General features: G+C 37.9%; 1 protein-coding gene across 6 annotated transcripts in view; it reads left to right on the top strand.

Moving 5' to 3' along the window:
- Nucleotides 1–23,747, top strand: part of lrp1bb (low density lipoprotein receptor-related protein 1Bb) — a 315,310-nt gene that overhangs the window by 79,153 nt on the left and 212,410 nt on the right. For 5 of the 6 annotated variants that reach the window (XM_008402891.3, XM_008402898.3, XM_008402881.3 and 2 more), the window contains exon 2: nt 17,792–17,914. The exons of the other annotated variant lie outside the window; for it this stretch is intronic. In XM_008402891.3, coding sequence (XP_008401113.2) covers nt 17,792–17,914 — 123 coding nt within the window. The remainder of the gene's footprint in view (nt 1–17,791; nt 17,915–23,747) is intronic. 6 annotated transcript variants of the gene reach the window in all.

Genomic DNA, 23,747 nt, shown 5'->3' with positions numbered 1-23,747 from the left:
GGGGCGTGGTTAGGAGGAACGGCCCTCCCGATCTGAACTCGAGTGGTGTTCTGTTGTTGGACTTCTGTGCTCGTCACGGATTCTCCATCACGAACACCATGTTCAGGCATAAGGGCGCCCATATGTGCACTTGGCACCAGGACACCCTAGGCCGCAGTTCGATGATCGATTTTGTCATTGTTTCATCTGATCTGCGGCCGTATGTCTTGGACACTCGGGTGAAGAGAGTTGCGGAGCTGTCCACTGACCACTACCTGGTGGTGAGTTGGCTCCGGTGGTGGGGGAGGAAGCCGGTCAGACCTGCAGGCCCAAACGTGTAGTGAGGGTCTGCTGGGAACGTTTGGCGGAGTCCCCTGTGAGACGGAGCTTTAACTCCCATCTCCGGCAGAACTTCGAACACATTCCGGGGGAGGTGGGGGACATTGAGTCTGAGTGGACCATGTTCCGTACCTCCATTGCCGAGGCAGCTTATCGGAGCTGCGGCCACAAGGTTGTTGGTGCCTGTCACGGCGGCAACTCTCGAATCCGTTGGTGGACACCTTCGGTGAGGGATGCTGTCAAGCTGAAGAAGGAGTCCTAACGGGCCTTTTTGGCCTGTGGGACTCCAGAAGCAGCTGATGGGTACCAGCGGGCGAAACGGCATGCGGCTTGGGTGGTCGCTGAGGCAAAAACTCGGGCGTGGGAGGAGTTTGGAGAGGCCATGGAGAAAGACTTCCTTACGGCTTTGAGGCGATTCTGGTCCACCATCCGGCATCTCAGGAGGGGGAAGCAGTGCAGCACAAACACTGTTTATGGTGGGGATTGTGTGCTGCTGACCTCAACTCGGGACATTGTGGGCCGGTGGGCAGAATACTTCGAAGACCTCCTCAATCCCACCAACATGCCTTCTGTTGAGGAAGCTGCGTGAAGCGGGCGCTGTACCGGTCCGTCGTGGTGAAGAGAGAGCTGAGTCAAAAAGCGAAGCTCTCGATTTACCGGTCGATCTACGATAAGCGGCAGAAAATGGATGGATGGATGTTTTTAGTGCCCGATTTATCAAAAGGAGTAAGCATGATGTCCATCTGATTGCTAAATTTTGGCAAACTGATTCTACTGACATGCTCAACATGTTTAAATTCTGTGACTGACTGTAGGGTGCATTAAAACCCTAAGAGGTTAAATTATGACACTTTTAATACAAAGTTGACATTATTCAAAATGTCTTTGTTATGACAACTTGACATTAACCAATAAATCATTACTGATATGAATTTGTTATAAAAGTATTACTGATTGCACTATAAAAAATTGGGTAACTTTATGTTATTAAAGGTAAAGTTTAAACAGTAATGATTTCTTGGTTAATGTCAAGTTGTCATAACAAAGACATTTTTAATAATGTCAACTTTGTATTAAAAGTGTCATAATTTACCGAATGACGCTTTATGACAACAGTCATAAATATTCATGAAGGCTTATTCATGTTCATGTCAGGTGTTATGTCATGTTTATGACGGTGTCATGTCAGTCTTATTCACACCCCTTCAAATAAAGTGTTACCGTAACTACTTTTACGGTAACCTCAAACAACTAGGAATAGGAGTTTGTTCATTCAAGCTTTTGGTTTGATTGATAATGTTTAATTTGACCTCATCCGGATGATGTCGGTTAAAGAACAAAACGTGTCTGTTTTATTTAAAGCAAGGACTGGGAGACTAGAGAGCATAATTTCATGTCTCGTTCTTTTTGCACGATTCAAAGCACAATCAAATTTGCATGCAGTATATTGGCATGAAATCCCTGAAGCTGTGATATTCAGAATCTGTCTTTGAAAAATAATTTCCATTTTAAAATGTGGCCTTTATGGAAAGTGAAAGGGCAAATGCAGCCTTCAGGTCAGTTGTTTTTGTTGTCCCCTTTGTGTCTTAGATTTGGGTTCAGATGGTATACACATTGTTTGGCTTTTATTTTATAAATGATGCGGTGGTTTTAGATCAAATGAAGTCATGTGGGGATTCTTTAAAAGTACAAGTTAAAGACAAATAAAAGAAATGTCAAGAAGCTAATCAGTGGCCATAGGTCATTATCCAGAATAATAGTAATATTAATGCAATAATTTTCTCATTGAAAAAAACTACAAAGTGTTGAATGTTCAGTGAGGTAAGTCACATTTGAACACTTTTTCTGAGAGGCAAAGAAATCTGTTTGTTTTGCCCTACAGCTTTTGAAGTGAATTTGGATGTTTTCTTTTTTTAGAAGGTGTTAAAATAGCCAGATTAATCTCTGCTTCAGGTCATAATTCAAAAGGCTCTCCTAGCCTTTTTCAACATCGCTTATACTTTTCTTATCATTTACTCATTTTCATTAGCTGTGAGACCTCGGGCATATACAAACGCATAATAGACATACATGTGTACATGCTGGCAAGTTCCAACACAACTGATAAGTGATGTTTTATAAATTGGTGTAAGCACCACCAACATTTCAGCTGATATGTTGTTTATTTATATAAAGCTTGAATAAAAACATTAAATCATTGCCAGGATCTAACCCCCCCCCCCCTACCCCCAAGCCTCTTCCCATAGCAATAAGCAAAGAAAGGCATTTCATTTTCATACTACTGACACATAGACTGCCATTGTGACATAAATATCACGTTTAGGTTCTTTCAGAGAAAGCTTTTGTTTTTCACAGTAGAATTAAAATTGTTATATGGTTGGCTCCCAGGATCCAGGATTCACCAAACAAATCTGGTGCCCAACAATAAGTAAAGCAAAAAAGGCCTTTCCACCAAGTCATGTTCCACTTTAATAACAAAGGCTTATGTTTTATAATAACATATTATCACTTTTTTTCGGGAGAAGAAATCTTATGCTCTTAAGGGCAAAAAAATTCCCTGATTGACATTATGTCTAAACACAGAGAGAGGGATACTTTTAGCTACTTCCGTGTTCATGCTCATGAACACCAATGCAGTGTTCCTGAATCGTTCCTCCTTCAGTCTTTGTTATACCACACTTTGAGCAGTCAGGCAGCTATCACGGCTGAAAAGGTTCATATGTTCTGTGAGAAGCATTTGAATAGACATGTTTCCCTAATTCTAATGGAACAAAGCTAATCAGTTCCATATACGCTGACTCTCAGCTGTGCAACTTTGCAGCAAAGTGGAAAACTTGTATAAAGGGCAAGTCCATCTTAATCACATGCTTCTGTGGTCCACTGGCAAGCAATGAGACAGAAATGTCACATTAGCAATGGGAACTGGTTTATTGCGCCACGTAGACAGTTAAACCAATGCACATATGTTTTTGCTTTGTGCATTTTGTCTCATTAATTGCACCTAATCAGCTTCCCTGAAAACATTTTCTCTATAAGCATTAAAGTAAAAAAAAAAAAAAACTAAAGCAGCATATAAATAATATTATCTCAAGTACAAATGTTTGTACCCTATGGGAGCGTCAGTGAGCCAGCAGCTAGATCAATGGGAAAATGCAAACTTCCAGATGGCAAATAAGTCTTTAAGAAAGTCCTTCTGTGTCTCTCATTCAGTCATTTATCTCTTATGCTTTAGCTCCTTGATTAGTTCATCTGAAGAGTATCGTTAAGATGTAAACAAGCGTGCCTACAGTGTGATGAATTCAGTACCATACCATGATTAAAATCAACTCCTCTAATGATTAGAGGAGTGATAAAATTTAAACAGACATCGCAAATGTTGTTTTGGTATCAAATACTTTATACTTTATAAAAGTACTCGTACATCTTTAAAAAAAAAATTTATATTGTGCAACATTTCTTGCCAGTCATCTCAGAAAGTCAAAAGGTCATTTTATAGAGATTCATTACACAAAATAAAACATTTGAAGCTTTTCTTTTTTGCAACTGTAATGACTATGGCTTAAAGAAAACCCTTAAAATCAGTTGGATATTTTAAGCACAGATGTCAGGCCTCTGAAAATTATGTACATTTCTATGCACTCGGTTGGGCCTCCTCTTGCATGAATTATTGCATCAATGTGCCATGGCACAGGGGTGATCAGCCTGTGGCACTGCATAGGTCCAATGGAATACCAGAATGCTTTGATAGGTGTCATTAGATCCTCTGCCTCGTTTGGTCTGGTGTCTCTCATCTTCCTCTTGACAACAGTTTATAGACTTTTTTTTTGTATGGGATTCAGATCAGAAGAATTTTCTGGCCAACCAAGAACATGAACACCATGGTCGCTGCATCAGCTTTGAGTACCTTTGGCAGTGTGGGCAGGTGCCAAGTTCTGTTAGTAAATAAAATCAACATTTCCATAAAGTTTATCAGCAGAGGGGAAGCATGAAGTGCTCTCGGGTGAGACACCATGAGTTTCCGTTAATGACCTTTTGCACTGTGTTCCAATTTTCTGAGACACTGAATTTTAAGTTGTCTGTAAGCTGTAGTCTTCAAATTTACAAGAAGCAAAAGCTTGGAAAATATCACTCAATGTGTGATCATACTATGTAATATTTAATTTCACTTCCTAAGATGAGAATGAAAAATGAAAAATATTGCACATTTACACAGTATTCTATTTTTTAGATGTACTAGTAAGTACAACTAATCCTTCATACCATTTTTTTTTCTTTATGGTTGCCATCTCTCCTTATAGGGCTTATTCTGTGTGGGTTCGGGTTAATTTAATCATTCAGATATCCAAAAGTATCTTCACTTTGGAGCAGGACGCAGCATCCTGAGTATCATCATAAACCAAATTGTAGCTTTTACAAATGCACTGTAAATGTTGATGTCTTCTAAAATCACTTTGTGCAAAATACCTTTTGTGTTTAACATTTAAAAAATATCAATGAAAAAGACTAAAAGACCCAAAGCCACCCAAGAGTGCAGCATTCAAAATTTGGGAAAGACACGTTTGATGTGTTTGAATGCTGAACTGTAGCATCAATAGACAACACAATGAGTGGCCCCAACAGAACTGTTCCCAACAACAGTTTGCTTTGAAATCATAAAGTAATTTGCATCATGTCTTAAACATATTTGAGCCAAACATATTTGTGCTCAAAGATGTTTCTTGCATTGTGATTTTTTTTTTATCAAAATGCATATTTCACTTGTATTCTGTGTTGTATATAACACATTTTTTCAACCTTTTTTTGTTAAAATGGTCTTGCCTCAATCAAAAAAATATCCTTGTCTTATCTACAATAGTCCATGAATCACTGTGGATTATGATGACATATCATTATCCATACAACACTTTTTTGTTTTTAGCAGAGGTGTGGTTATAAAGATTTTTCTTCATTAAAAAGTTCCTTTGAAATGTTTAACTGCCCTGAAAAAACTATGTAATTCAATTTTTATTAAGTTTGAGTTTTTTTATGATTCTGATATATTTCTTCAACGTCTTTCTCTTTATGCACCTGATGACTTTTGTCAAGTTGTTTAATTGTTTTGCTATCAGCACTCTCATTTATACCTGGTAAAAGCTCTGCGGTTTTTTTCTGGATGTGCATAAGAACATTTTACTTCATAGTGCCAATGCTACCATTTTAGACTTCTTACAAAGAGAATGATTTATTATATAAAATTGTTACGTTCCCCTTTCTAACACTTCCCTGGGCATCTGCCCATGTGGCCTGAATCACAAATCACCACAGTTTTTTTTTAAATAGCTACTTTAAATTTTCAAACTTATAATCAGCTGTATTTAATATGCAAGATGTATATCTTGCAACTCATAGCACAACTCTGAATTGGGTCCTAATTTTTTGTGTTTTTTTATGTCTGTCAAGAAATTTCAATTCTGCAACGTAGTAATTACTTTGAACAGTCAAAGTGTCATTCAAGGTATAGCGTGGTAAGGTAATATATGAGTCACTTGGTGCTAGCTGTGGCACAGTAGGGGCCAAGGAGGATGTGATCCTTCACCATAACAGCTTTCACTCCACTCCGATAATGCTGTTTAATCTGGAGGCTACACTGAAGGCACTGACATCCAACGCAGACTCAGTGGAAACCTTGACTGGCACTTCACCCCTTGGTGATGACAAAAACCCTGTCTGCTTAAGCAGCTATTACTCCATCTGATTGGTAATCATGACATGGAATGGGGAATAAATCCTTCAGACTGCAGCTGGTTTAAGATGGGGGGTCTTTGAAGGTACCCAGTGATTAGGTGACCTTGGATAGAGCATCAAAAGGGCCCAGTCGAGAGAAGGCGGGTTTAGGAGGACTGTAATTTTCTATTATTTTCTATTATTGGCAGTATAATGGCACATTCTCATGCAAATTACATTCACATATGAAGGATTAATTCAAACCAGCAAGTCGTTCTGAGCTCTTAAAATTGTGGTGAAGCAGGGTTTTTTTTCTTTTAGAGGAGTCTCTGTTACTGTTCAGCTCAACAGTCTTATCTGTCTCAATAGTAAGTTATTTTTTTTGTACAAATTGAAAAGGTAGGGACTTTTTTCTTTTTTTACATTCTTACACCCTGCATTTTCAGACAAATGTTTCTCTAAGCTGTTAATCGATTTTAATTTCTAAAAAGCTTAAATATGGGCATAATGAATATGAAATTTGTTTTGTCTGACCAGACAGAAATGAGTTGAAAAACTGTCAGATTTTATTCATTCTATCAGCGTAATGGAACGAGGGTCTTGAGACTGAAGTGTTTCTTAGGCAAATGCACAAACACTACTGGGTCTAAAGCAGATCTTTTTAAAAAATGCTTTTTAACTTACTTCAGGAAACAATAATCTTGAAAAACAGGGATAAACTAAACTGTTTTCACAATAAACTGTTTGAAATATATTTACTTAGTTTCCAAATGAATGCAGATTAATGATTGAAAAATGAACTTTGCAAATCACTACATTCTGCATCAGTTCTACATAGAAAGCAACCACTTTTGGCAAGGCTGTATGTGTAAAAATGATTATTCACCTTTGTAGCTGTCCCTGGCAGCAGTGCTGAGTAAACATTATCCATTCATTTTCAAATTTGCTTTGTCCTCTTCTCTGGTTGTCAACACTTGAGAGCCACAGTACCTCTAGATTGTCAGTCTATCATATTGTATAAACTGTCTCACTCCTACCAAACAAAATTTAAGATATCCAAATCATCTTGCATGTACATAATTTGGACTATTGGAAAACAACTGGAATACTTGGAGAACACTGGATACATGCAATTTCAACTCCATGCAGAAACATCACAATGAAAATCTAACTGAAGTCCAGACGTTTTAGCCAATAGCAACAATCCCTGACCGCACTGTGCTACTCAGGCTGGAATCCGATATTTTCCTGCACAGCAAGTTCATGTTTGACCCCAACTATGATTCAGATCTTAATGTGCCGCCCACTGGCAGAAGTTGTGTAGCACATGATAAAATGTCACTGGTGCATAAATTAACTTGCACGAGCCTCACACACTTAAAATAATCAAGAAACAAAAAATGATTTTGAAGTTTGTTTTTCCTTCTTAACTAAAACAATCTGGAAATTATGGGAATATTCTGCCATGGACCTACTTGCATAGTATAGCATGCAAGACAGAAAATTAAGAATGTTTGGTTACAAAATTCTTAGGACCATAATCTAAATGTACATATTAACATCTGTTATTTTTCTGTTTTTACTATTTTTTTTAATTGTGTGTGGCTACCTTTCTATTAAAGGTTACATAAATCTGATGACATGAAATTTACTAAAGCAACACAATATTCCATTCAAAGTGGCATCCTGTTGATGTGAGCATCTGGCTTTGTCTGGGACCTGGACAGGAAGGTGTGAGCGTCAGATCTGACAGTGTAGAATCTTAGAATTATTATTTTGGAGTAATAAAGTATGTAATTCTTGAATTTCTCCATTCAGGTCATAAATAACTTTTCTGTTAGGCTGGCGAATGACACTCGAGTTACAAAAGCACTAAACATTTACAATGCCATGGCTGGCTAACTATTAGCTGCTTATAATGCTAATGTTACCATTTAATTAGAAACTTTGTTTCGCTGCTAAACATCAACAGTTAAAAAATATAAACTCTGAACTGAATATATCAAAACTAAGCAATTTATTAAATCTTTATTCTTGTTGTGGAAAAAAAATTATACATTTTGTTTCTTTTCCTGGGATTAGGTCGAGTTTACAATTGAATAAACATAAATAACAATAGTTAAATGCAGTTAAAACCCTAACTCACTTCGTGTGAAATCTTAAACTCTTTCTGTCAAAACAATAATATTCAAAATAATGTTAAAATCTTGCATTGTTTTACATAACGGGGGTTTAGTACACTTATCTGGTCAGCAGCGTATGTGATTATACAAAAATTAGCAATGCCTTAATACTTCCTGACTATTTTTATGCAAAGTCGTACCTTGTGGACCATTCCTCCATACATTTCATTAAGCTCAATGTCTAGCCAACAAATACCCACAAACACTGTTGTATCTTAGCTTAGCCCAGTCTGATCATTTCAAACAGGTGTCACCTTTCTTGGGGATCCAGCTTGTTTACAAAATGAGTCCACTTGGATATTGTAGCCTCTGACTGCTCTGCCCTTCAGTCACCACACCATGTTGTGCTTTTTTTTCTCAAGCTGCTGGCCTAGAGCTAGTATAAGTCGCTAGCTCAACAACAATCTGCTGGAGTCAGTCCCACAGCACAGCCCTGGTCCATGCCAAGGTCCTTACCGGAGCCAAAGCCAACAGCAAGGTCTTTGCAATAGCCAGAACTCATACAAGGAAATCACAGGCTCTCGGCCAAGTCCAAAGTCTCCCAGACCTATAAAGAGGTCTCTGCTTTGCCGCTTCTGCTGGTTGCCTGGTAGACCTTTGAGGCTTTTGTTTTACTTCCTCTATTTTCTGAATAGTTTTGAAAGTGTATGTTTTGTTTAATTTTTGCATTGTTTTGAAACAATGGACATTGTCAAAAGCAATTGTGCGTTTTTTACTCTTGTCCATCACAATGGCAAGGCAAAGGAAACGGCAAACGGGTTGAATATGCTGGTGACAGAAAAGGTTTATTATTGTCCTTTATTAATTTTTCATATATGAATTTCTCACTTAAGGTATATCTTTCAATCCCTAAAAAATGACTATCATTCCTCCATATTACTTACAGAAATTGTTACTGCAGACAGTGAAGTTGTGCACATCTGTAAAACAGCAAATTTCTGCAACACCTCAGACCAGGTGTGAACAATGTTTCCTCAAATTCTTCAGAGGAAGTTTATAATCTCTCTAGATTAGTAGAAACAAATTGCATATGGATTGTTATCAATCCAGATACTTACTGTAACTGCTTTATAGTCAAATGGAAGAAAAATATGTTGAAGTGTAGGTAATATGTTCTATAAAGATTTCAATGTATGGCCTTTTCCTCCTGCCTAATATATATCACACTAATGTTATTGTAACATTAGTGCAAAAATATGAATAAAAAGGTTTTTCATCCAGAAAAATGTACTTGTGGCATCCGGAAATCAATTAGAAACATAAGAATGAGGCTCCACATACCTTCAGGTTGTTCACCTGTTACTTCAGGAAAACCAGCAGACCAAGATGAAAAGAACAAAATGTTTTTTATTTATAGCTTTCGTTTGTTGTGAGAAATTTACAGTGCTCGCATCCAGTCTGCTAAAACACAGCTGTACTTACACTCTCAGCCATATTTTTCTCTGAGGTGACACAAAAAAATTAAATGAGGAAAAAGTTGAACACAGGCAGGAATGGCTTTCAAAGGAATACCTAATTGTATGCACTATTTGTACATTTTTGATGAAATCTATGAAATCCAGAAATGGGAGTGGGATGACTTTGATTCTGTCACTAATTATACCTTTAAGAAATGTTCAACTTGTAAAAGGCAGGTTAAATCAGTCTTCCTTGTTTAAATTTGTTCAAAACTCTGTAAATTAAAAGGGCTGAGATTAGAATATCTGGCACATTCAGCAAATACATAACTGTTTTTTTCAATTTTCTACATTTGACCATGTTCTAATCATACTCTTTAGTGCATTTAAATGCACTTTTATGCTGCGGACAAACCAAAAGCAACACATAATAGACTTGGTAATTCAGGGAGTTGTTTAAAGCAGACTTGGGTTATAAAATAATATCTCAAGCCTTAAATATTTCTCAAAATATGTTTAAACTCATAAAGTAGTGTGATACTTAATAAAGTATCACGCAACTCCAAAAATATAAAAGATGATGTTCTGGTAAGATGAAATGTTTGCCTTCATGCAGAAATGCTACTTGTGGAAGAAAACGTTGCTCACAACCCTGAACAGATGTCATCATCATGCTGTGGGACGCATTTCTTCAGTGGGGACTAGAGACCTGGTTAGACGGGGGTGGGAAGATGGAGGGAGGTAACTTCAGTGTGATACTGGAGCAATAAGACTTAAAAATGTCATCCTACTGTACACTGACCCTAAACAATACAGCCAGATCTCAAATGGAAAATAAATAAAATGGAATCATATTCATGTGTTTGTATCGCTCAATCAAAGTTTAGATCTAAATGTAATTGAAAATCTGTGGACTGATTTCTAAAGTATGTGTACAGGCCTTCTCCATCCAGTCTCACTGAGCTTCACAAAGCATTTGTTGTATTTTTCAGAAAAGAAAAGACAAAACAAGTCGGATAAAGACATTCCTCTAAAGAATTGGTTCTGTTATTTAGCCAAAGGTGGATATTTTAGAGCAGTTAGTGTTGGTCTCACATTAAATACTAATTAAAAGCATTAAAGTTTGTGGTTGTAATATATATATTTAAAAAAACATTTAAGACTTCTAAATACTTTTGTAAGGCACAATAAAGCCATTCTTTTTATTGTAATGTGCTGTGAGTCTTTCTACTTGTAGAACAAAGAAACGGCACATAGTTTTAAGACTAGTCTCATAAATCATTCATTATTTAAAGGTCCTGGGATTTTACACCAAGGAGCAGGGGGCTCCAGTCTATCTATAGTTGTCTTCTGAAACTTTTCATAAGCTGTTCCTTTTTAATAATTTGTTGACATACCCCTTCTGTTGCTAAGAAAATAAGAGTGACCTCACTCTGTAGTGAAGGTCGAGCAGCAGCTAATGAAGGCCCCAAAGCCTAACACCATTGATTTTCACCCATTTCATGGCTTGAATGCAAAGTTATTCAGCTGGGCGAGGGGTACAACCTGGTGTTTCTAGCAGAAACCAGACAATGTTGTATTTCAGGTTCTGTAGGTGCAACTAGTTCTCTCTTTTAGTGCTACATTATTTTTGCCTAATTAATTCATTTGTTTAGACTTTTAGTGAGATTTTTTTAAAAAAGGAGAAAAGGTTATATGGAAAAGGAAGATGTACACAGAAAGGAAATGTTGGGAATGCTGCTGAACGGATGTGCACATTTGTAATTATGGGCAACCGTCCAGAAGTGTTGTGACATTCTGCGGTCGCTCATCAGTGCGCTGAGTCACGGTGCTCTCTCCTCTTCATATGCTGATCAGACTTGACGTGGATGGCATTTAAGACTAAATAGCACAAGGCGTATGTCACTTCTGGAGAAACGCTCGTAATAAGGATTTAATATGCAGGTGTTAGGTGTCATTGAGATGCATCGCAGTGCACTGGATCTTTTCACAGATTAAAAATATGAAGATTAGGGAGAAGCCACATTATGCGTTTGTTAGACTTAAAACCTGCTTGGTTTGCCTCATAGATTCTCTCTCATCCATTATGCATCTGACCTGCAGCTGACCAGGACACTAAATAAGCTATAAAATCTGCAAGAGTTTAAAAATGTGTGTTTGTTTTATACTGAGTGTTTTATATGTATTCATACCCATCAGAAACTGATGAGTCAAAGTAATATAAGCTCCCTCTTTTACAGGCTGCTGATCCTTCACATCCTAACAGGGGAAGTCATGGATTTTTCTTTTATACATTTTGCCAGCTGACATACCGTGGCACTGGCAGAATGTCAGGATCTGTAAATAGTCAGTTCAAGCCTTATCTTATTTGATGATACTGCCTTATGATGAAGTCAAAGTGCCTCTGAAGTGTTATGTCTCTGAAGACTACTAGAATTAAAATTGGCTGGACATAATGATTTGGCACTATCCACAGTCTTTTAAATCAATAATCCCTTCCTCATCTGAAACTTTTAAACAACAACTCTCTTTGACTTTGAGCAACAAGTCAAGTTTTCCAAATATTAACATCTGGACAGAAATCTTACAATTATACAGAAAACAGAAACCTGACTTTTTCAGGTTGTGTTTTGTCATGGATTCAAGAGGGAAAAAAAGCATATACATTGGAATTGCTTTATTACTTGAACAATATGGGTAAATAATGTGTAGAATTTTCTATCAAATTTTGAAACTGAAAAAGTAAATTAAAAAAAAATTGGCAAAGTCAGAATTCAGACTAAAAGCGATGTTTCTTGCAACCCAGGGCTCAAAATTCAAAATGGCTGCCTTTTTATACCACAATCACTGCTAGTTGCAACTTAATAAAATATTTGGACAGCTGATGATTTGCATTCCATAAAAGGTTTTATGGTATTATTCATCTCCCTTAAGTAGTGATCTTGCTACCATAAAATAAAGTTTATGTCTTTGGCTGCTGGTGTTCAAAATTAATTATCTTGTTGTTAACTCACCAATGTGTATCTGCCTTTCATTTGAATGGTATGTGAAGATGTGTGCATGCTTTTAATCCTGTAGCCAGTGGCGCAACTACACATTATTCAGGTGGATGCGAAAACATAGATCGGCGCCCCCGATCTAAACATCATCGGCGCACCGCCCCCTCCAGACGGGGTTTTGGCGCCTCCTCTGGTGCTGCGCCCCTATGTTGCATACCCTGCATACCCACTTTTTGCGCCACTGCCAGTAGCATACATAATTTGACCACCAGATGAGTCGAGCTGATTCTGATGTTAATTCAGTGGTGTAAGCATCATAACTTGAAGACACTGTATCAGAATCAGAATAATTTATTAATTCCCGAGTGGTGTTATGCTGTTGCAGATGTGTATATTCAGAAAACAGAAAAATATGAAATTAAGTATGATAGACTGAGTAGCAAAAATAATCTGGATAAAAAGTAACTTAAGTGAAAACCAATTCTACTCAAGTAGAAATAGTATGTTGAGTGAATAAAATGGTATCCTATGCTAAGCTTACACTTTTGTACATAACAATATAAGCAACTATTGTATTTGTGCACATGGGAAGTTGACTTGCCACTAGCCTGGTAAAACCCAGTTCCTTGTTCGATGTTTTACTTCATACAGAGAATGAAGGAAGCTACGCTACGAGGCTTACTGAAAATTACATGTCCTGTAACAAAGTGGCAGTGGATTAAAAAAAACAAAATATCTTCTGAACACCACTAAAGGCTGCCCATGTAACTGTTGAGAATAAATAATTCTGTGCCTTCCTCTATCTTTGTTAGCTAGTTGCTAAGCCTAAACTAAAAGAAACGACATGTTAGGAAACGCCCCCACAGCTAAGACTACAGGATACTAGGAGCTAAGTAACGCCCTCTTTGGGGCGTAACTTGGATAGAGGCTAACAAAGGAGACCACACCCTCTTCTGGGGGCCATTTTGTCTGTTATCTCTTAAAGGTGGCAGGTCAGAATGGACCAGCTGTATTTTGGTATTAATAAATTGAATTCATGAATTCAACTCACTGACTCTTCTGTAACCTCATACATCAAGAACTCAGCATGCAGAACAGATAATTCTCCACATAACATAAGTAGTAGTTGCCATGGTCTAAAAGCAGATATACCTTGACCTATTAACCTTGACCTTTTGTGAGATTATGCAATGCAAATATTTCGGTTCATGTCTCAGAGAGAGATACATTAACAACCTCAGATTCATACAATACTAGACTTAAAAAAAAAAAAAGCTGGATGAGTAACATTTCCTTTAAAAACTGCTATTCAGAGTGAACAGTTTTCTTCCTTTTTTAGCTTTGGAAAAAAGGCTCTTTGAGCTGTGCACTGCTGCTTCTTCAACTTAGCTCTTATTTGAATAGGTGCTTGGCTTAAGACTTATCCAAAGTAGCATATTGTGAAATGTGCGCCTTATTGCAATTCAGGGGATTGGGAGGTCTTAGTGGTCTGTAGCTTACACCTCATTGTCGTATAATGTTGTTTAGAAAAATAAAGACCTAAGCTCGTGTGTAATTCACAGTTTATTAGGAATGAGCAAATGGGACAGTGGATTCCTCGCTGCTAAATGCCGCATGAGGAAGTGTGCTGTGCCGTCTTAGCATTTGTGTTAAATTATTCTGAATATGCTGTGAGTAGCTCAACAGTATGAAACTATTATCTCATCTTAATAAAGAACTTGATAATAATATATGTCCCAAACACTGTTTGCAGATTTTACAAACAAGCCTTTCTTCTTCCGAAAATCTGGCACCTTTCAAAGACTCGGTAGCTTTAATGAGCCACGCTGCTGTGCCAGTGGCGGCTGCTGGGTGTTAGGAATGGTGCTCATGATAATGTGCCCAGCTGAGTGCCGGCTATGCATTTCCCACTGTTATGGTAATGGAGCCTGTTGGGGTGTTTTTTCCCACTTACAAAGGATTGCTATGGCATTTTTTTAAATATAGAAATCAACACTTCAGTAATGTTTGCATGGAATTATGCCGAAATATATGATGATGAGTAACGCTACACCTTCATGTGTCTTTCTAATGCAAATACTACCAAGCTGTAACTTTCCCTCAGCTCGGTGTTTGTCCCTTTGTTGCTTCCAGCAGCTTTTGGGGCTGTGCTGCCTGACAAAGAAAAGCTGTTTGGGGAAAGCTGAATGAAAGGATGAAATGACATAAGAGGTCATTTGCTCGGCTCATATTTGGCCCCTTAGCTTTGAAGATGAAGAAGCATGAAAGGAGGTAGAACATCAGTCGGTAACTGGGCTCCTCAGAGGTGAAGGGACCTTTTTTTCCTTTTTTTTCTTTCTTTTCTCTTTTTCTTTTTTTTCTGACTTCCTTCAGTGCTTGAGGAAATGGCCCTCCTGTTACCAGCACTCTGCTTCTCAATGGTAATCAATTCAACTTGAAAGGCATGGAAGACAGGCCTTTTGAAACTTCATCAATCTGAACGTGTCTTTGCCAACTGCAAACACAGCATGTGCTTATTAATGCCTTCCTAGTTTGTGTAAATAATGTTTTTGGGATTAATGTAGATGCTGCATAGTGGTGCACTTGGTAGCACTATTACCTCGGAGTGTGCATGTTCTGTATGTATGGGTTTTCTCCAGGCACTCTGGCTTCCTCCCACCGGCTAATCCATGATTGTTAGATTAACGGGTCTCCCTAAGATTTTTCTTTTTAAGTTGTGAGTGAGCGAGTGCACGGTTGCTTTTCCTGTATGTCTCTATGGCTATGTTCCGACAGCAGGTCTTGATGCTCAATTTCGATTTTTTTTACTGAAATCTGATTATTTTTGGGTGGTCGTTTATACTGCTATTTAATCTTGACCACAACGAGACTTCTGTGTGAATGGTTTTGTGTCCCTAAAGCAAAAAAAACAACAATATTGACGTCATGCAGCAGTCTACTGTTTATGAAAGTAATGATGGATGGAGCCATTCATGGATCGATTTCAAAGTTTGCTCAGCAAATGGAGCCGACAGTATTGTCACAATATCCTAACAGGACGAAGGAAGCTGATAAAAAGAAAGCACTACGAACAGCAACGGCCTTTTTTGGAGTATTGACTGCAATTTCTGAAACAGGGAAGACTGCTAGGATGTGTAATCAGGAGTCTTATTGTGATGCGCTTCAGTAACAAAGGCATCTGTGAACATAAGACTATGATTTTCAGCCATTATTTTTCCTGGTGCAGGATCATAACATATGTCTCACATTAGTAACATAAAAGCTGGATAAAATGTATCATGACTGTTCAGACTGCAGACGCTTTGAAATCAATTGGATACGTATCCGAATTAGTACCACATATAGAAATGGCACATATCGGATGGCTTTTTGGTTAAAAGATTGGAATTGTTGGGTTGAAAATGTGGTGGAAAAGTCAGGTATAGGTCACATACGGGCAAAGAAAGTGGATTTGGGTTCACATTTGCCTGCTGTGGGAATGTAGCATATGTCCCCCTGTGTTGACATATTAGGGATATATATGTATGATGGACATTGAGATATTTTAAATAAAGATATTGTAAATATTTCCTCTGATCTTCAGGTTCAGACAAAACTTATTTTTGGCCATTAAGAAATGACTTACTCTTTTATCTGAGCTTAAAACTTTTCTCTAAAGACATTTAGCGTATCATGTTTGGAGGTTGTTGCACCGTGACACAGTTCACTGCTGCTTTTCAGCCAGAAGGTTCTGGGCCCAAATCCCAGCTGGTCCTTTCTGCGTGGAGTTTGCATGTTTTAGCAGCGCATGCATTCGTTCTCTTCAGGTACTCTGGCTTCCCTCCACAGGTTCAAGGTTATGTCATTAAAAACCTTGTGTCCTGAAAAAAGAACAGCTCCACTAAAAGCCCGAAATTAATATTAATTTCACACACATTATCTGGACGCTTCTGACTAGAATACAGAGAGGCTCATAGACGGGGTTGAGGATTCTCAGTCAATTTGCAATAGTTCTGTTAAACTATGCTGAAGCGATATAATAGGAATGAAAAAATCCCTCATATGTCAATCTTGAGTGTTCACGTTGCCCTATATGACAAACCTTTTTTTTCTATTTTCAATAGCTTTTGTGTAGATTTTCAAGAGTTTGGAGGGAGAAAAAAAAGGACTGAATATTTCAAAGGGGACCTTGATTTAAATTGTTGGATATCAGCTATATTGCATCAGTGGGAATAGAAGAGCCAGAATGGATGAGATGTTTGACCTTTTCAGATTTGTCCCTGGGCAGCGAATTTGCTGGAGGGTGCTGGGGCAGGGAGCAGCGGTGCGTTGAATTATCACTCCCACTGTTCAGATGCTACAGACCTGATCTTCCACTTGCTCCCCTCCTACCTCTAATGGGTTAGGAACACATTGAGGGAGGAAAAAAAAAAGATGGAGATGGCAAGAGTGAGTAGGAGGAGGGACTTTGTGAGCTGAGTCTGATTGTCTGCAGGTTAAGCTTGGAAACAAATTACCGTTTTTGCTGGGCACTGAAAAGCGGTAGAGGCAGGTGACATTGTAGTGGCAAATCTTTTGCAAAAGCTTTTTGTTATTCAGCAGTGCGATCGAACCGAGTCTGTGACAGCTACCGGCAGGAAACATGTCAGGGCTTTGATGGATGCTTTCTATATTGAAAGGCTACGATGACTTTTTAGTTGACTGGGCTTTCGCTGAACACCGCCTGTTCCGACATCAAATAAAAGCACAACACCACGGAAGAGAAGGAGATAAGAAAGAAACTTGCCACGACGCTTTGTAATAGTTTCAGAGTCACATCGGACATTGTGTCTTTGTTGGAGGAGAGTGGCTGTCAAAAATGTTAATATCAGCTTTTTTTTTCTTTTTTTTTTCTCTAAACAAACACGGGGGTCCTGTGTTCTTCTGTCAGCCTTTAAATATTTACAACCAATAAATAACGGCACCATCCAGGGTTTTTTTTTTTTTTTGCAATCTGTTTCACTCGCGCTCAAGTTTTTTCGTTGTCAAAAGAACCACTTCATAACATTTTGTCCATTAGATTGCAGTTCAAGAAATGTCTTTTCTGCTTCACTCTCACCCAGGTGGACATCTAAACCATGTTTTTATTCGGTAAAGCCTAATGTTTCAGCACATCATCGCCTCATGCCGCATCTTTTCTATTCCTCCCCACCCCTCTCCTCATGCCATCCAGAACCCATCTTGTGCGACGTAGGGGAGTTTCACTGTCATGACCAGCAGATCTGCATTCCTGAGGCCTGGCTCTGTGATGGTGAGCCCGACTGCCCCGACGGCTCCGACGAAAGTGATCATGTCTGTAAGTCCATTCATTCCATCCATTCCACACGAATGCCAATAAGTCCTGAGTAATTATGCCATTACACCGTTTCAGTCAGAATTTTACTTCTCGTTACTCTTCATGAACGTCGGTGTCTAATTTTGGGCTATCAGTAATTTATTTATTTTATACGAATGACTCCAGGGGTATTTAGAAACAAGAACTGTAATGCACAGGATCAGAATTTTAGAAATAGTGCCAAACTATAATACACTAACTAATACTGGTTTTTTAAAAATCCCTTTGGTAAGTTGTGGAGAAGCGACGCGCATTCTGTTTATGGAATAATTTTAGTTGGGCATATGACCATTGCCCTCATTTAAATTAAAATTACACTGGTGCTTTTTAGTTCCTGTATTTTACTTTCTGTGCTATTCTATTTCCTTCAAGTTGTTATGTTATTTGTGTAAGAAAACATTGCAGCTTTACAAAGCAACACCAAAGGGAGCAATTCTCTAACATAGAAACTGCTCTCCAACCACTTTTAACACCTTCTTGCCAAACAAGGCTATTCCTGTTATTCTTAAAAAACATTACCATAAACAGTTTTGCATGTAGTGCCATGCAGTAGTTTTGCTTGAATTTATTCACATGTTGTCATGTCAAAACAAAGTACCACATAATTGTAACTGGAAACAGATATGCTTATTTTCCCCCAACAAAGGAAACGTATGGTGTGCACCCTGAGTCAAGTCATTTTAGAACCTACTTTTACTGCAAATAAAGTTAAGTTTTTTGTTTAGTATTCCTCTTCTACCTTTCAATAAACAGAGACTGAAATTCTTGGCCATTCATTTTTGAAAAATAACTTGTGGTCTGTATTATTGAAGGGATAGTTTCTGCAAATGCTGGCTTTAAAATCTTGACAAATATTTTAAATAGGATTTTGAGAGAGGAGAGAGACTATGGGGTCGAGGGAAGCATCATAACTGATACATGCCTTCTACTTATAGTGTAGCATTTAATATTTATAATAAATACCATCTTACTCAGGCGTGAAAGCTCAGTGTTTTCTATGTTGTGGTTTTTTTGGTACTTTATATAACTCTAAAAATATAATTAAGCTGTTTTCAAGGTGATTGGAAAGACTCGTCAGACAAACAAACAAACAAGCACGAAAGCCTGCTGGTACTTCAGAGCTTTGAAAAATAGATATATGAATTCATTAAGGGTGTTACTCTGTGAAAAAGTGTAAATCCTTTATTGTACTGAGAATATTTGGCTTCTCACTTCCAGCTGCAATCCGCTAAACTTCCGCTTGTCCTTCACTTCAGAATTGTTTGCGGCGTGACTTCTCTCTGGGATTATTATTTACACACTTCTGTGACATAGATTTTCTTTAATGGAGAAACAGAGCAGAATTATAGGCTGAATGAGCGTTTGTAAATCACAATGAGACTGTGACTGCCATGCAGCTGATCGCAGCCAAAAACAAATAATGCAGCAAAACTAAATTATTAACATTCAGCCCAGGTTCTTCCATTGGTGTGAGTTATCGGGCGTAATTAGGACTTTATCGCTTTGGCAGTGACATCTGTGCATAAATTGTATGCAAGTGTGCAATAATTATTAATGCCTGAGCATGAGCAAGGCAGTGTATCAAGCAGGTTACTTTGAGATGAAGATGCGTGCTGCAGAAAAAGACACAGGCTTAGCTGCTTGTCTCAGAATGATATAATTACACATTTACCAGCTGTTAACACGCGCACAGCTGCCTGCATGCTCTCTGAGGGTATGAAAGCAATGAGGTGGTGGTTTGCCGAATGACTCTCCCAGCCTCTGTGCATGCTGAGATAAAGCAACAGGAACATGCGACCCAGACACGAGTCAGGAGGAACAGAAAGAATGAGTATGTTCCCAAGACTACAAAAGCACAAGCAAACACAGTGCCAAGACATGCCGCATCTTCCTCTGGGTCCTTTGTTGATAAAGGGGGTTGTTGTGTTTTATTCATTCTTATGTATCGGTCTATCTTTAATATCTTGCACGTGGGTTTATGCCTTGTCACGACATGTGCTTAGTTGATCTAAAGCATCTAAAGGAAAATGTCACCATTTCATTTTTGTCTTTAACTTTTATTGGACCAGGTAGAAACCCATCAACACCGAGGTCTCTTTTACAAGGGTGACCTGACCAAGAGGTCAACAGCACACACTTCAGAAACACAAGTCACTTATAAAATAAAACTGTAATATTACATGTAAAATGCAATTTGTTTTAAACTTTAATTATGAAAACGTGGTCCAGTTGTGGAGACTTAAGTAAAAGGGATACTTTATGTATTTTTCTTCATGTATGTCAAAAGTATTATTATACCTTAATATCTTCCACATTTTGTCACATAACTAGAAAATGTGGTGTATAATATTTCTGTGACACTAAAACAAAGTAGTACATAACTGGCATGAAAGAAAAATGATATGTAAAATCTGAAAAGCCTAGAATGCATTTCTAATTAGCCAACTTTAGTCTGATATCAATACTTAAAACTATTGCAACACATTACCTTCAGACTTTAGAGTTCACTTGTTTGTAATTTAATTTTAGTATAAATGCACCTGTGAAAACAGAACATTTGTAATGCTCATTTTTATTTTCAAAATTCCAGGTTTGGGTTAAACAGCACAAGGCTTGGAAGAACTAATGCTGCACTGTTCAATCTGTCATCCAAAAAATAGAAAGGGACATGGCCCGTTCCTGAACCGGTAGGCTGTGCAAGAGGAGCATTGACCAGAGGAACTGTGAAAATGCCCACAGCTTATCTGGGGGGTGCAAGCCATGTGAGATTCAGCAAATGGATGGAATAATTGGTTGTTTTCTGTACAACTGACACAAAAAGTGAACTTTCTGAACCAGACGAAAACAATCTTTGCCAACATTGCACTGCATGCTGACTGAATCATCCCTTTTGGTAAAGCATTGTACTGGCAGCATCATGCTGGGGAGATGCTTTTCTTCAAGCAGGGAGAGATAAACTGGTGAGTTCATGTCATGACAGATGGCACTGCTGTCACTGCAAGCAAAAGAGGTAGGCAGAATTTTTTTATATGCAGAGAAATTTAAGAAAATCACAAATTTCATAAAACTATGGGGTAACGTATCAATTTATGTATTAAAATCCCACTTAAATATAAGAGATTTGTGGTTGTAACATGACAAAATGTGTAGAAATCCAATAGGTGTTAATAGGCTACAAGATATATATATTTAGGCATTCTAGTCAAACAGTGAGAAATGTTCACTGTTTTACTAACTGGCTTGCTAGCAGAAGGGTTTAATTAAACGTAGTATCCCATTGCATGTTTCAAGAGAAGGTTAGCCACTATATTTTATTTTATTACAACAATAGCTGCAGCTTTAAGGGACTAAATCTCTAGTTAGCCCTTTACAAGTGAAGATTTTTGAATACAATATGAATATATCTAATATAGTGATTCCACACAGTGACTGGGGGCCAAGAGATATAATCTCCAAAACGCAATTAATTATCACTTTGATTAATGTTGGCACAGTTTTATTTACTAAGCCTGCAGGAAAAAGACCCTGCATATTCATCTAAAGAAATTGGTGCCGTATTATCGTGGATTATGTCTCGATAGAAAGGGAATTAGATCAGCTTTACCCAACAAACAAAAGACAGGATTGAAATGCACTCTGCCTTCTTAAATAATACCAAGGATTGCAGAAAGCTGTGGAGGAAAAGCCCTCGTTTCAGTCCTTGAATTGAAATAAAAGCAGCGGAAATTCGGCATATTGTGGAGCAGCAAGCAGGCCTGCTTTGATTTGACACAGTATTGTGGGCCTTACACATAGAGGGTTTTATATCTTAAGAAGGAGATGAGGTCATGTATTAAACTCTTGTCATCTAGACATATAAAAACAGTGGCACACATTACTTCTCTCTGCCTGGCTCTGCTTGGTCAGGGAGATGTAATCACTAGGACTTCAGGGATTATTGGGAAGCAGGAAAGAAAGGTGGCCTTAGATTGGAATAGCCAGAGTCTGGGAGGAGACAAGAGCTTATCCACTCAGCTGCTAGGCTCACAGGAACGGACAGCTGATGCCAGTAACTCATGAATCAGAGAAAGCAGCTGGTCTTCATGAATGACAAAAGAAAGGTCTAGATAAAAGCAATTTAGCACCTTTTGTCATGCAATAATTAGGCAAACTTTTTTCTCTTTGGATGATGATACTCCTTCAGCAGTTGAGGTGGAGAGATGAAACAAATGCAAAGCGCAGCATAATCTCTTAATTTGTGCATCAAACTTAAAAGGATGTCTAAATGTCAAGGCAGTCTTGAGACACTTGGTTTTGCTATTTGCTGTGCGTTTGCCATAAACTGGGACAGTCATAATTCATTTTACGTAAAACTTGTTCTGGTGTCATAAAACATTTTTCCTTGTGCTAATTAATGGCTGTCAGCATTTACTCCCTTCCTATATTGATGCTTCACGCTTGCAGAGAATATTTAGAAGCTAAATCCATCATGAATCCTTTAGGAAAGGATTTCATGGACTTTTGGCTCCTCTTAGTTGTGCTGCCATAAGGAGCTTTGTGAATCTGGTGAACATGGAGACCAGTGAATCCTCTGATTGAATTGTCACTCCCAGAGGAAGAGACAATAAAAGGGGTCAGTGGCTGACTTCAAAAACATGGGCACAGGAGCTGTGTTTCATGGCTGATGATTGGCTTGACCTAATCGTTGCCATTGTTGATCTCGGGGTTCTGGAGGCGAAGTGGGATGACGGCTGTTCAAAGTCAGCTCTCTCTCTCTCAGGGCTTTTTCTTTTGATTTTTCTTCACCAACAGGGGAGGATACATCACCCAGCGCCTTTCCCTGAGGAGCCTTCCCCTCAGTTTTCTAATTATAAATCCATGCCTATTCAACAGAAAGCTTAAAAAAACAAGTGTAATTAAAATAAACAATTTCTGCCTCATGTCTGTCTCTGTCATTGTTCTATTGAGTGTTATTAATTTGCTTTCTTCTTGTCAGGTCCAACCACTACAATAGAGGACTATTACATTTGGTTGCCCTAACAACTGCAGACAATATATATTTTTGAAATTTTAAGTGTTGATTGCAAAGGAGGGGCAGTTTCCTCCACATCTATTGGTAACCAAAAATGTGGGCAATGGTGACGGTGGCGACAGGAATTTGTACTCTTAGGAATTGTAAATGTATAAAAGTACAGTATTGCATGTGGGATATATTTCTCCCCTTGTGTGTTCTTAAATTAAATATTGGACTTTTCTCCCTTTTTTTTCTTCTTTTATTTTTTTCTGCTATGAGATTACGTGCCTGAAATTGTAGATATAGATTCAGATTTACATTTATTTTAATTTAGAGTTCACCCATTGTGTGCTGTATGTAGACTGACATATTTTTATTTTGGAAATCTATAGTAATAATATTTAGTCCTAATATTGAAGTGTATGTATCACATCTCATATCAAATGTTTTGTAAGTCATAATGTTAATAGAAATTGGTAAGAGTTCACAAAGAAATGGGACATCAAAGTAAATAATGCATGAACAACTACTTATTCAAATAGGTTTGCCATTTACTGTAATATCACTGGTTCATACGTTATACTGAACTCAATAACAGACAAAAAAAAGGGACTAAGAGGATTTTTCTTTTAATTTCACACAAGGACTATACAGTCTTTTACTGTTTAATAAAATGAGAAAGAAAAATATACAAATAAAAATAATGTCAATCATACGTTCCAAATAAGTATTTGTAGGTACAATTGACAAAAGACTTGTAGAATCACTTAACAATATATCTGGGTTGGACTTGCTGTGCCT

The sequence above is a fragment of the Poecilia reticulata genome, chromosome 2, assembly GCF_904066995.2.
Source record: "Poecilia reticulata chromosome 2, P_reticulata-male-v2, whole genome shotgun sequence".
In the NCBI taxonomy this organism is placed as follows: Eukaryota; Metazoa; Chordata; class Actinopteri; order Cyprinodontiformes; family Poeciliidae; genus Poecilia; species Poecilia reticulata.
Note: the sequence above shows the minus strand (reverse complement) of the source record. Positions and strands in the feature narration are given on the sequence as shown.